Source organism: Pipistrellus hanaki (assembly GCF_964339955.1).
Source record: "Pipistrellus hanaki genome assembly, chromosome: 3".
NCBI classification, from domain to species: Eukaryota; Metazoa; Chordata; class Mammalia; order Chiroptera; family Vespertilionidae; genus Pipistrellus; species Pipistrellus hanaki.
In genome coordinates, this window is record NC_140505.1 from 102,073,288 (window position 1) to 102,085,128 (window position 11,841).

Below are 11,841 nucleotides of genomic sequence, written 5' to 3' on the forward strand. Positions count from 1 at the left end.
GAGTGTAAGGGTGGGCGAGGTGTCAACCAACCCGTATCCTAGGAAACGCGCTCAGTGGGGAATCACATGTTTTTGTCTTGCAGACTGGCTCGCCTTGCTGTGGGACCCACCGCCAGTGAAGCCTAGTTCTCCGGACTTCCTCACTGAAGACCTCCGATCTGAGTATTGAGAATGAAGAGACAATATGCACATGAGAGAGGAGAGATGAGTGTTACTGTATATGCGCACACACATGTGCATGTGTATGTACACGTCACAGGACTGGAGATGGTGGGTGTGGATAGACATGGCTGGATGGCTGACCCAAGTGTGGCATGTTCTCAAAGGTTCACAGATAGGTCACAAAGAGGAAAAGGAGCATCATCTCTCCATGAGGAAAGGCCTGATTAGACCTTTCCCCTCTCACTAAGTTGTCTTATGCCAATTAAACCTTCAGCCACCACGTCATGGGTCATCTCACTGCCACCCACCATGTAAGCTGTGGTCTGGTCCCAACGGAAGCAGAAGTTCAATCAAGCTCGATGAATGAGGAAATAACCTCAAAAACAGCAGCAGCAGGGCAGCATCACACACCGGTGGCCCAGCGGAGGACAGCGTGAGGCCTCCCTGGCAGGTCCCAGTCATAGGAGCCCTCAGTGCCACTAATTGTATTAGTACCACATCAGGGTTCAGGCAGGGCTGCATGGCACAGGGTGTGGGGCCTCACACCTCTAAGTCAGGAGGTCTGGGTGAGGCCTGAGACTGCATGTAACTCGTTCCCGGGAGCTGCTGCTGGCGGGGCCCACACTCAGGCTCCCTCCACCCGGCAAGCAGAGGCAGCGCGCAGTCAGTCATTCTGCTTGGGGTAGCTCATTCAGCCGCTAGTGTGTCCCAATTTGGTGCAGAGAAATGGGAAACGGATAACGGTAAAAAAGATATGAGCTAAAAATAAATCAGAAAAATGACACGTAATTGCGATAATTTTATTTTTAAGAAGAAAAACATATTATTTAATCAATATTTCCAACATATAAATGTTGACTGTGACTAGAGTGTTCTCTGTAAGCTCCACGGTCTGGGCCAAGATAAACAGAATTGGAGTGTAATGAGAAAGACTGAGATTAGGGGTATTAACACTCTGCTAAGCATTGAGGGAGAGTGTAGTACTATAGTTTCAAAGATAAGTCTGATTTAGATTCAATGTAAGAAATCCCACTCTTGAGGTTTTCCTCCAATTGTTAGAGTCTATACTCTCCAAGAACACATTTGCTCTCAGTCCAGAGGGTCCTGGGAGAAGTGAGTTTATGGCTGGATCACAGCCACTTTCCCTTGGGCCTTAGCAAGTGGCCAGGATGCCGTCCTGCCTTCTCATGTGGAGGGTTTGTGTTTGCACCAACCCACACAAGATCCTGTGCTGTCAGGTGAGAAGCACAAACCCGTGCCTTTGAGAAAATGTCAGTAAGATATTCTTTTATCTTTAGAAATATTCAGATAGTCGACTACCAGGGCAATCTGGGCCCCAGGAAATGTTTTAATTTCTACTCCAAAGTTATTTTCAGCTGAACGTTTGTTCACAGGTGTTTGATGTAACTATTTGAATTTTTATGATTAAAAATGTCCTAGATTTTTTCTGTATGTGTTATACTATGGAGATATTTAAGTTACACATTAAAATCACTTCACCTATGTACTTTAACAAATTTCTATTGGATAAAAAAATGCTCTTGCCTCCTTGGGAAGAAAATAAGTGCAGTGGATGTAATGACTGTTGTAATATTATTATTAACCCTATTTTTGATGCTGAAAATTTCACAAAAGATTACAGGTAAATGTCAAAACCAAGGTGAGATATTTTAAAATTTCTCTAATGCACCTGGCTACGAAAAGGTTGCTTTAGAATGAATTCAGTTGGATTTTAGAACACAGAGAACAAAAATTTTCATCTCCATGATCTCAAGATAAATTCATGCAACCACTTGCGGCCCCCTAAATACAAACCAACTGTCCCGTAGGCTTTAGCTGAGTTTCTACTGGAAATAACAGAAATACATCACAGAGAAACTTTTTCTTTTTTGAAAAAAGGAGGTGAATATTTATCTCTAGGTGTACTCACACAGGCATATAGAAACACACACACACACACACACACACACACACACATCATTTCCAAGAGGATTGCCTTAAGATAATGGTGATTAGGATTTTAAAAGTGAGAACATAAGCATAGAATAAATATATTTATAGATCTCTACTAGATACTAGAAATTCTAGAAAAAGTTCAAGGTTCATATCCACTGAATCCAGACTAGTTATCTATGTATTAGCCTCTGACAAAAATAAACACTTTTAAAACATATATTTCAAAGTGTTTATAGATAGATGTAGATTTAGAATGCTGAAGGTGTGACAGTTATCCTTACAATAACTTACCAGAGTGCTGTCCAAGACCACCACCATCAGCATCCTGGGGGCTTTTTAGAAATGCAGCAATGTTCCAGACTGTTATAGAAACAGAATCTGCATTTTAATGAGATTCTTAGATTATGTGCTCTTTAAATACTAAAAATTTGAGGATCCCTAGTCAAAATCACCAATTTTTTTCCTGTTTTTATTTCTTTGAAGTATATAGACTACTCTTGATTCTAAAAGTTCTAACCAGATTTGAAGTTTACAATTAAATATCAAAACCACCAATATTCATTAGAAAACTTAAAGGGGACAAGAAGCATTCTGTTTCTTTATTACACCAGGCATATAAGCAAAGTGAAAACATAAGCGTTGCTTAAAATAGCACAGTTTATTTAATGTGTAATTTAAATTTGATACGGCATTTATTGAATGTCTTTTAAATTCGAAATGGAAAGTTACCTTTACTTTATATAATATATATTACCATGAAATAAGCCAATCATCATTTTAATAATGGATGAGCATTTCTTTAAGAAAAAGCAGTTTAAGCAGTCTCCAAAACATTTTGTTGGCACTGAACATCTTAATTTCTTATCTCACTTAAACTTGTGTAGCGCTTTAAATGCCGGGGACTCTAAGACCACTCATGCTCCCAGGTCAGTGGAGGAATTCTCCCTCCTGAACTGCACTTGGCTTTGGCTCCCAGGGAGCGAGGCCCCAGCCCTCCTCCCCACTCTGCCTCCAGTCCAGGGAGACAGCCCCTTTACCACGAAGAAACAGACTTGCCTGACACACAGAAATAGACTTAAAGGGATAAAAGGAAACCAAACTGTGGACAGTTACAACCTGGATGATTACCGAGAAGCCTACGGATTCCGGTATGGTAGCTGAATTAGTTGTCCAAGGATAACTGTTTCTACTGGAAATAACAGAAATACCTTGATGGCTAAAATGTTTAAACAAATGGAGTAAAAACATACCTGCTACCTCAGGACTGCTGGAAATATGATTGTTTTACATGATGGATTTAGTCTTGTTGCAAAGTTAATGTTCTTGAAGCTATCCTATGTAATAAAAGTGTAATATACAAAACGACTGAACAACAGAACAATTGGCAGTGCGGGGAGGGGCAGGGCTGACGGGGTGTGTGTGTGTGTGTGTGTGTGTGTGTGTGTGTGTGTGTGTGTGTGTAGCGGCAAGCAGGAGGCTCCAGGCCAGCCAAGGAGGCATGCCAGAAAGAAGAGGGAGGGGATGGTGATGGGGGCGGGGCGGGGGGGGGGGCGGCAGCAGCCAGCTGTAGTGGAGGGGCTGTGGGAGAGGGGACAGGGCTGTGCCAGCTGCACCATCCCCTGATTGGCTGCCCAGTCATCTTAGTGGAGAGTGGGCCTAAGCCATCAGTAGGATATCCCCTGAGGGTTCCTGGACTCTAAGAGGGCACAGACTGGGCTGAGTGACCCTCCCCCCCTCCTCAGTGCAGGAATTTTCATGCACTGGACCTTTAGTATATCTATATAGATATATATACACATATTTAAACAACTACATATATATTAATACATGTGCACATTGAACAATTAACCCCATGGAAACTAAGAAATTTTATAGGAAACCATACAGACTTCCAAAAACCTTCACAATTTAATGTAAACAGTAAAAACATATTATAGTTGAATTGAAAAATCTTTGCTGAAATGAGATGTTTTAAAAACAGGGGTGCTATGGCCAGGTGGTTCAGTTGGTTGGAGCATCGTCTTGTACACCAGAAAGACTGTGGATTTGATTCCCTGGTGGGGAGCATACGGGAGGCAGTCAATCGATGTTCTCACATCGATGTTTCTCTCTCTCTCCCCCTCTCTCCCTTCCTCTCTAAAAAAATCAGTAAAAACAAATCCCCTGTAAGGATTTAAAAAAAAAAATAGGGGTAAAAAGCAGCCACTTAACTAGTATGTATCAGATCATTACATACTGATGAACATGTGTGATATAAAGTTTAACATAATAAATGAAGGAAAAATCACTGTATAATAAGAGTGCCTTCATCTTTTCACACTAAAAGATTGCACTGTGCCACGGGGTTGATCTTTTCTACAGAGGGGTCAATACTTAGTGAAGAAGAGGATGCTAAGAACAGACCTTTTCCATGTAGGACCACATCACTTGTAATTTTAAACAAGAAGCTTTATGTGTTAATTGTAGAACTAAAAAGTAGTAACAGTAACATGTCATAAATCACTTCCCTCCGCCCTCACAGTGAGGTAGCAAGGTAGCAGTGCGCAAAAGGAGGCAGGTATAGATGCTGGAAAACCTGCGTTCACATCCTGGCTCTCCCCTTAAAGCTGGGGTCTTGGACACATTTCTTAGCCTCGCTTAGCCTGAGTTGTCTTGCCTATAATAGTGTGTTTTTGTGAATAAAGTAACAGCAGGTAAAACACCCAGCATGGGGCTTGACACAAATGTGGTAAAAAATAGCACATTATTATCATGATAATGAGAAACCACCTTTAAAAAAAAATGATTTTAGAGACAGGAAGAGAGAGAGAGAAAGAGAAAGAGAAAGAGATAGAGGGAGGGGGAGAGAGAGAGAGAGAGAGAGAGAGAGAGAGAGAGAGAGAGAGAGAGAGAGAGAATGCAATATAGATTTGTTGTTTCACTTATTTATAAATGAATTCATTGATTGGTTGATTCTTGTATGTGCCCAGACCAAGGATTGAACCCGCAACCTTGGGGTATTGGGACAATGCTCTGAACAACTGAGCTAACCAGCCAAGGCGAGAGAGACCCATCATTACTTCAAAACATCATTTATTGCTTTCAAGCCTCCTTCTGGATATTTCCAGCCCATGGCCGAACCAACTTACCTTATTTATTTCTGGCATGGAGATGCTATTGACTAAGTGGTTAAAAACAGACTCATCATATTCAATCCAGCAACTCAATCACATGCTGGAGAAAAAGTTCAAAGGCATCAGCTTGATTAGATTGATTGTAAGGTAATTTGCATTGAAAATTCTTTTCCATTTTTGAAATGTTTTAACCTTCCTCCTGCTTCCACAAGTAGCCTGAGGGAGGAGATACAGGTTCGAGCAGAGGACTTACTCATATTTGTGCTACATGAGAAGGGGCTTCGGGGAGATGGCATCATATGCATTTAGCCAGAAGGGTCCCGAGACCATGGGCAGAACACTGGGGACAAGCCAATGAGGTCAGTGTTCCCCAGGGGCTCTTACCCGGCCTCATGGCCTCCTGGTGGTATAGACACAGCTGTCAGTCCCCGGCCCGGGGAGGGAAGGTGTCCAGAAACACCTGTCTGCTAACAGAAATGATGCTCAGACACAATGGTTTATAATATGCTTAAAGTCAGGTCTTCTGTGTAATTTCCTCATGAAATCCTTGCTCTTTGAAAACAGGCAATACAATTTTTATTGCATTTAAGTTGGTTTTTTGGTGAAAAGAAGAAAAAGAAGTTGAAACTTAACTTTTATGAAGAGCCACTGGTGAACTTACATGATATGTCACAATTAGATATGGGTGTTATGCACTCATAAACAAAATAATAATTAAAAAAGGAGACCACCTGTTTCAAATGCATTTTACACCATTGACAATATGAACCATAAATGTGTGGTCTATAATATTTAATTCTATTTGTCTCAATCAAGAAAAACTATTAACTCATTCTTAGGTGAAGATAGGAAAAGTGATGTTTTTCATATTATAAAAAGTGATAGCTTTTTCATATTTCAAAAGTGATAGCTTTGCAATGATTTTTATTTCAGAATATACTGAAATATATTTAACCTACTTTCAAGAGATATTATTAATTTTTTTCATTTTGTTTCCTAAAAACAATAAGACTGTGGCTTAAGAAACTACAAGGTGAATCCAACTTCCTATGTAAATAAAAACAAATTTCATAATTCACTTTCAACCTATGTTGAAAAATGATGCATTTGATTCTGGATTTACATGACAACATTTGAAACAAGTGGTCTAGCTAATACAGGCAACCATGCAGAAAGGGTTACAACATTCAGAGAAATACCAGAGTAATTCTTGTCAACAGTGACTGCTGAAGGTGAAGAAAGAATGAATAAGAATGGGTTCACAGTTTCAGTGTTGGTAACTTATTATTGAGTTCATGTTTTACAAAATCAGGTTTCTTCCCAGCAAAAGCATGTAAAATATTTTCACTGGCACAAAAGAGACTGTATTCTGTTAGATACATGTAGTATTGAAAATCTACCTTGACATTAAAAAAAAGTCTAGAAAGAGTAACTGCACTTTCCTCAGTAACTCGGTTTTATTTTAAAGTCCAGGTAAGAACTCTGGGATCAGTTTATTTTCTATAACACCATGGCCATGTCAAATCCCTGCCTTTTTGACCCATCATCAACCTTCCAAACAAAATATAAATAAAAAAAACCCCTCCAAATAAAATATAAAACAACCCCCCCCTCCTAAACAACAACAAAACGTTGAGCAAACAACTCAACAATTTTTTAAAAAGTGTGAAGACACTGGTAACATTATTTTCACTCCAATCACTTAACTGATCTGAATGAAAGGTTCACGAATGCTAAGTGTTTCTGTGGCTCCCAGCGAATCCAGCGTAAAGAATCTAAGGAAAGCTCTGGGCCGTGGGCCAGGCAGTGGAAGCGCTCCGTAGATGCAGCATTGGGTGAGCAGCACCCTGTGGCTGGAAAGCTGCTATACGTCGCTGGGGGACCGAGTTCGCTGGGAGAGGCTGGAGGGGATGCAGCCGCAGCAAATGAGGCAGAGGGCTTTCTGGATCTCTTGGTTCCTGAAGGCGTAGATGACAGGGTTGATGATGGAATTGTAGGTGGCGGGCAGGAGGGTGGCATAGGTGTAGATGGCGGGGTAGGTGTAGTCAGCTATCAAGGAATAGAGGGTAAAAGGCATCCAGCAAGCAGCAAAGGTGCCCAGGATGAGGGCCAGGGTGGAGACCCCTCTGCGGGTGGTCACGTAGTGCGAGGTGGCCAGGAAGTGGTGCTGCAGGGCTATCTGGTGGGCGTGCCGCATGACGATCTTGCAGATCTGGATGTAGAGCTGAAGCATGAGAGCGAACATGAAGAGGAAGGAGATGGAGAGGACGGCCGTGTTGTTCTTGGTGAGAGGCCGGACCACGCTGCAGGTGGACTCGTCTCTGAGGCAGTTCCAGCCCAGGATGGGCAGCAGCCCCAGGCAGATGGAGGTACCCCAGAGCATGACAAGCATGACATAGGTGAACGTGACCGTCCTCTCCGAATGGTATGTCAGAGCATAGTACAGGGAGAGATAGCGGTCAACGGTGATGGCCAGCAAGCTGCAGACGGAGGCAGAGAAAGAGGCCACAATGAGTCCGATGGTGACCAGCCTGGTGGCTTCCGACTGAAGCAGGTAGGCAAAAGCAAAATTGACGATGAGTCCGACGCCGGCCAGCAGGTCTGCCAGGGCCAGGCTGCCTATCAGCAGGAACATGGGTGCGCGGAGGCTGGGGTTGTGGAGGATGATAAGGACCACGATGGCGTTTTCACAGGAGATGAGCGTTCCTGAGGTGCACAAGACAATGTCCCAGGGGTTCACCACGAGCTCCGGCTCTGGCTCTGGCTCTACACCCGGAACCCGGGAGGAGGCGGCAGCTGAGACGTTCTCCACAGCAGCGCCGGCATCTAAGTAATCCCGGAGCCAGCCGCTGACATTGGCCTTCGGGTCTCCGTTCATTTTAACCCCTGTCTTCTTCAACAAAAAGACAGTCTTTTAATGGGCAGGCACAGCAGGGGGACAGTCCAAGATCATGCAAAACTGCACAGAAAGCCAGCCCCTCTCCACACACTGCTACCCAATGCCACGAGCTCCGGGATTTGAAGCTCACTATGAAACATGCCGTGTGGCGTTGGGGAAAACACAGGAAAGGACCTCAAAACACGGCTGCCAGCGAGGCGGGTCCCCAGGGGCGGCGCGGCGCCTGTGCTGAGTGCGGGAGACACGCCACCGGCTCCCGCAGCCCAGACCGCGCAGCTACTGGCCTTCTGGCCGCATGCCGCCCACTCACAGCCCGGAGCCCGGCTCCTCCAAACGGGGTATTTGAATCGTCCGGCTCCATGGGGCTCCCACCCTCCCAAACACATCCCCGGGCGCGTGCACACGCTCACCCACACCCCAGCCGGAACAAAGAGGGGTCCCGGCTTCCCCCGTGTGCACACAAGGCCGGGGGAGAACTGGGGGTGCAGAGACAGGCAGACAGACAGACAGACACACCGACCGACTGATGCTCAGACTTCGCAGCCTCTGCCCTAGCGGCGGGGACAGAGCGGGCGCTGGCCCGCGGCCCGCGGGGCGAGGGTCGTCCAGGAGGGTCACCTTGGCGCGCGCAGGCCGAGGGGCTCCTCCGGGGCGTCCGCGGCGCGGAGAGCGGGTGGCGGGCGGCGGCGGCGCGGGGCGGGGCGGCGGCAGCTGGGGAGGCGGCGGCCGGGGGCGCGGCGCCAGGTGAGCAGAGGCGCCAGGTGAGCGGGGAGCGGGGCCCGCGCGCCCGCCTCCCCGCCCGCCCCCCAGCCGGGCTCAAATGTGCTCGCACGCGCGCGCGCCCGCCCGGCTCCGCGCCCGCACTGCGCGCTCCCGCACACCGGAGCCTGGGATGCCGGCGCGCGACCCCTCGGGCTGGAGGCGGCGTACCCCGTGCGGAGAGCGCCCCGCGCCGCCCTCAGGGAGGGAGAGGATGGATGTGGAGAAATGCGCCCTCACCCTCCACGCCCGCCGCCCGCATCCCGCTCCCGCCGGCGTCCCAGGCTCGCACGCACCGGGCGGGCGGGGGCGCGGGAGCGCAGCCTGGGAGCCGCCTGACCTATTTCATGCCTGAGGTCTCCCTGGAGAGTCCCAGTCTCCGGAGGCCACTTCTCCCCGCCTCTCCATAAACTGCCACCTACATTCCCGGTCAAAAGAATGGCTTAGGGCGGTGTTCGGGATTCATAGCCGCGTTTGGGGTGCACAGGACTGAGAGGCAGAGCTTAAAGCAGCAAAATGCGCGGCCACCTATTCTAGAATTGCCCTCGACCACACTGCATCCCCATTCCAAAGGGGTCTCCTTCGTAAGTGTGTCCTGGACCTGGTTCATTAGTCACTGTGCCCGGAACATTTGTTTAACTGGATATAGGGTGCGGCCATGGGCCTCATCCTTAGTACCGTCAAATGGCACGTATTAAATGCTCCTCGAGCTGTGTTTTCGGGTGGAAATCATTTACTGAGTTCCTGCAGAAGCTTCCCGCCGATGTTGGCCCAAAACCAATTCATTTAGGCACTGGAGTAACAGTGCTAATTTATTCTTCCATTTTAACACATCGATTGGTTCTAAAATTAAGAACCTGATAGTGGGCTGCTCTTATGAGCCTATTTCTCCTCTGGATAAAAAAAAAAAAAAAAAAAAAAAAAAAAAAAGGCAACAAAAAACCACCACCAACAACAATAACAAAACAAGGCACCTAATAGATCTTAAATTTAAAGATGAGTTCCCAGTGTAAAGATGGGAGAAGGAAAAGGCATAATATTCTGGTCTTCCCCTGTCAGCAGTGAAGGTTTTTCCAACTACCTTTCTTCATACTCACTGAAGGGCTCCTGCACAGTAGAGATGGTCTGCAGGACACAGGACCCCAAACTCCTCCGTTTTCCTCTGGCCGCCCCGCCTCCCCCTGGAGCTCACTGCCTTTCTTACCCCAGCCTTGCAGGCTCATCCACCTTAGCATCCCCTTCTCCCTTCTCCACACCTATCAATCAACTCTAGCTTTTGCAAGATCTCCTCGGGTCTCCTCTCCCTGCATGCTAGTTCACAACTACAAATCAGTGGCTTGGGGGTAGGGTCCAGATTCTGTGTTTGCAACCCTCTCTCCCAGTGATCATAATGATGCTGGCCCATGGGCCACACTTGGAGAAGCAAGATTCTATGGAGCTTTAAGAATAGCTTGTGCCTGATGGAGAGCCATCGGCCACCTGTACCTGTGGGGAACCATGCTAGTGCTGAGCCTGCCAATTCAGTAAGATGGGGGCTTTCTACTCACAGACACATGCAACCACAATGACACCAGGCAGCAAATGCTGTAATAGAGAAATGTACATCTTCCTCTCCAGTGCTATGTGCTGAATCAAAGCACTTGTAGGAAATAGTGATGAGAAATAGCTGTTTAAAACACACCCAGCAGTCCCCGCAGGCTGCAGTCCAAACTCCCCGCCAAAATGTCAGGAGCCTCACAGGACAGGCCGTTTAGGGAAAGCACCGGCCAGACCCTCTTCTAGTTGATAACACTGACACAGGCCCTGACCTGCAGAGCTCCAAGTAGTGAATTTATTCCCTGTTTAATGTCTTTGGAAATAAGAAAGGAGCAAAGAACTGAGGGTTGGGCAAGTGGAAAGGTAGTGAGGTGGTGGCAGCGGTATGTGTGTTTCAGCAGTGAAACCCGGAAAGAGTTTAAGGAAGAAACAGGACAATTAGCGGTGCATTCACAGCCCTGCTGTCCCCTTCCCCTTGAATGCTTACTTGTAACTAAAAGAATGCCAACGTCTACTGTACTCCTATGTCTGTATTCATTGGTGTATTTGTTTGGACTTTTGTGGCCAAGGGGCAGAAACCCAGTTCTAACTAGCTTAGGAAAACATGGGTGTTGTCTGGCATGGCTGGGAAGGACCCGTACAGTAATTCAAAGAGAAGAGGAGAAGCTGTGGGAACAGATATCTCCCCGTGTGCTGAGACTCTGGTCAGTCCCTGTCCCTGACTTATTTCCTGTCTTTGCCAGCCTCAAACTGTCTTCTCCTAGTCAAGCATCTCCCATGCAGCCGTCAAGTCGGCCCAGGCAGCCCCTGGCTTGCAGGTTGAGACAACTCCCTAGGTGGTAAGAGGAATTCCCAAAGAACTGGCCAGCCTGGGGTGGGCCCAGCCCCGAACCAGCCATGTGGCTTATGGGATGGGACGGATCAGTGGCCAGGCCTAAATTATGCATATGCGTTTCCATCTGAACTTCACCGAATGGGCATTTCCCTAGAGGGAAAGGTGAAGTGGACACGGGGTGGAGAGAGACTGGGTGTCCTCCCAGCCTGGAATGTGGTGGGAAGACAGGTTTTCCCGGCCTTCTGTAATGCGGTCAAGAAGTAGCTGTCTGCAAAGCTGCTTCTCAGTTTATTTACCACCATCACAGGACTCTATAGCAGATGCCTCAGTACGTGACATTTATTGTCTTTTCATCACTTATCTTTTCTGTCACTTTTTAAAAATAATTTTGGCAAGAAATTGTAAACCTAAACCATTCAAGCATGATCTGGCATCTTCACAGCCTATACTAACACTTACTGTTGTGAGGATAAAAGCTCTGTGCCCACCTTAATCTACACAGTATCTTCGCCAACCTCACCCGGTATCTGCATCTGCTAACCCTTCTTAGTAGTTGAGTGTGTACGTCACGGGGCGGTCCA

General features: G+C 46.8%; 1 protein-coding gene across 5 annotated transcripts; it reads right to left on the bottom strand.

Annotated features, from left to right (window-relative positions):
• Positions 1 to 5,784: 5,784 nt before the first annotated feature.
• Positions 5,785 to 9,096, bottom strand: GPR12 (G protein-coupled receptor 12). 5 transcript variants are annotated; one of them, XM_084876584.1, is made up of 2 exons: positions 8,749 to 9,096; positions 5,785 to 8,121 (listed from the first exon to the last, which is right to left on the bottom strand). In XM_084876584.1, the coding sequence occupies exon 2, from the start codon at positions 8,107 to 8,109 to the stop codon at positions 7,096 to 7,098; it is 1,014 nt and encodes a 337-aa protein (XP_084732710.1). In that variant the 5' UTR covers positions 8,110 to 8,121; positions 8,749 to 9,096; the 3' UTR covers positions 5,785 to 7,095. The 5 variants fall into 5 exon arrangements, with proteins under 5 accessions (XP_084732710.1, XP_084732707.1, XP_084732709.1 ...); XM_084876581.1 differs by having other exon boundaries at positions 8,651 to 9,096; XM_084876583.1 differs by having other exon boundaries at positions 5,785 to 8,124; positions 8,651 to 9,096.
• Between the last annotated feature and the right edge of the window lie 2,745 nt (positions 9,097 to 11,841).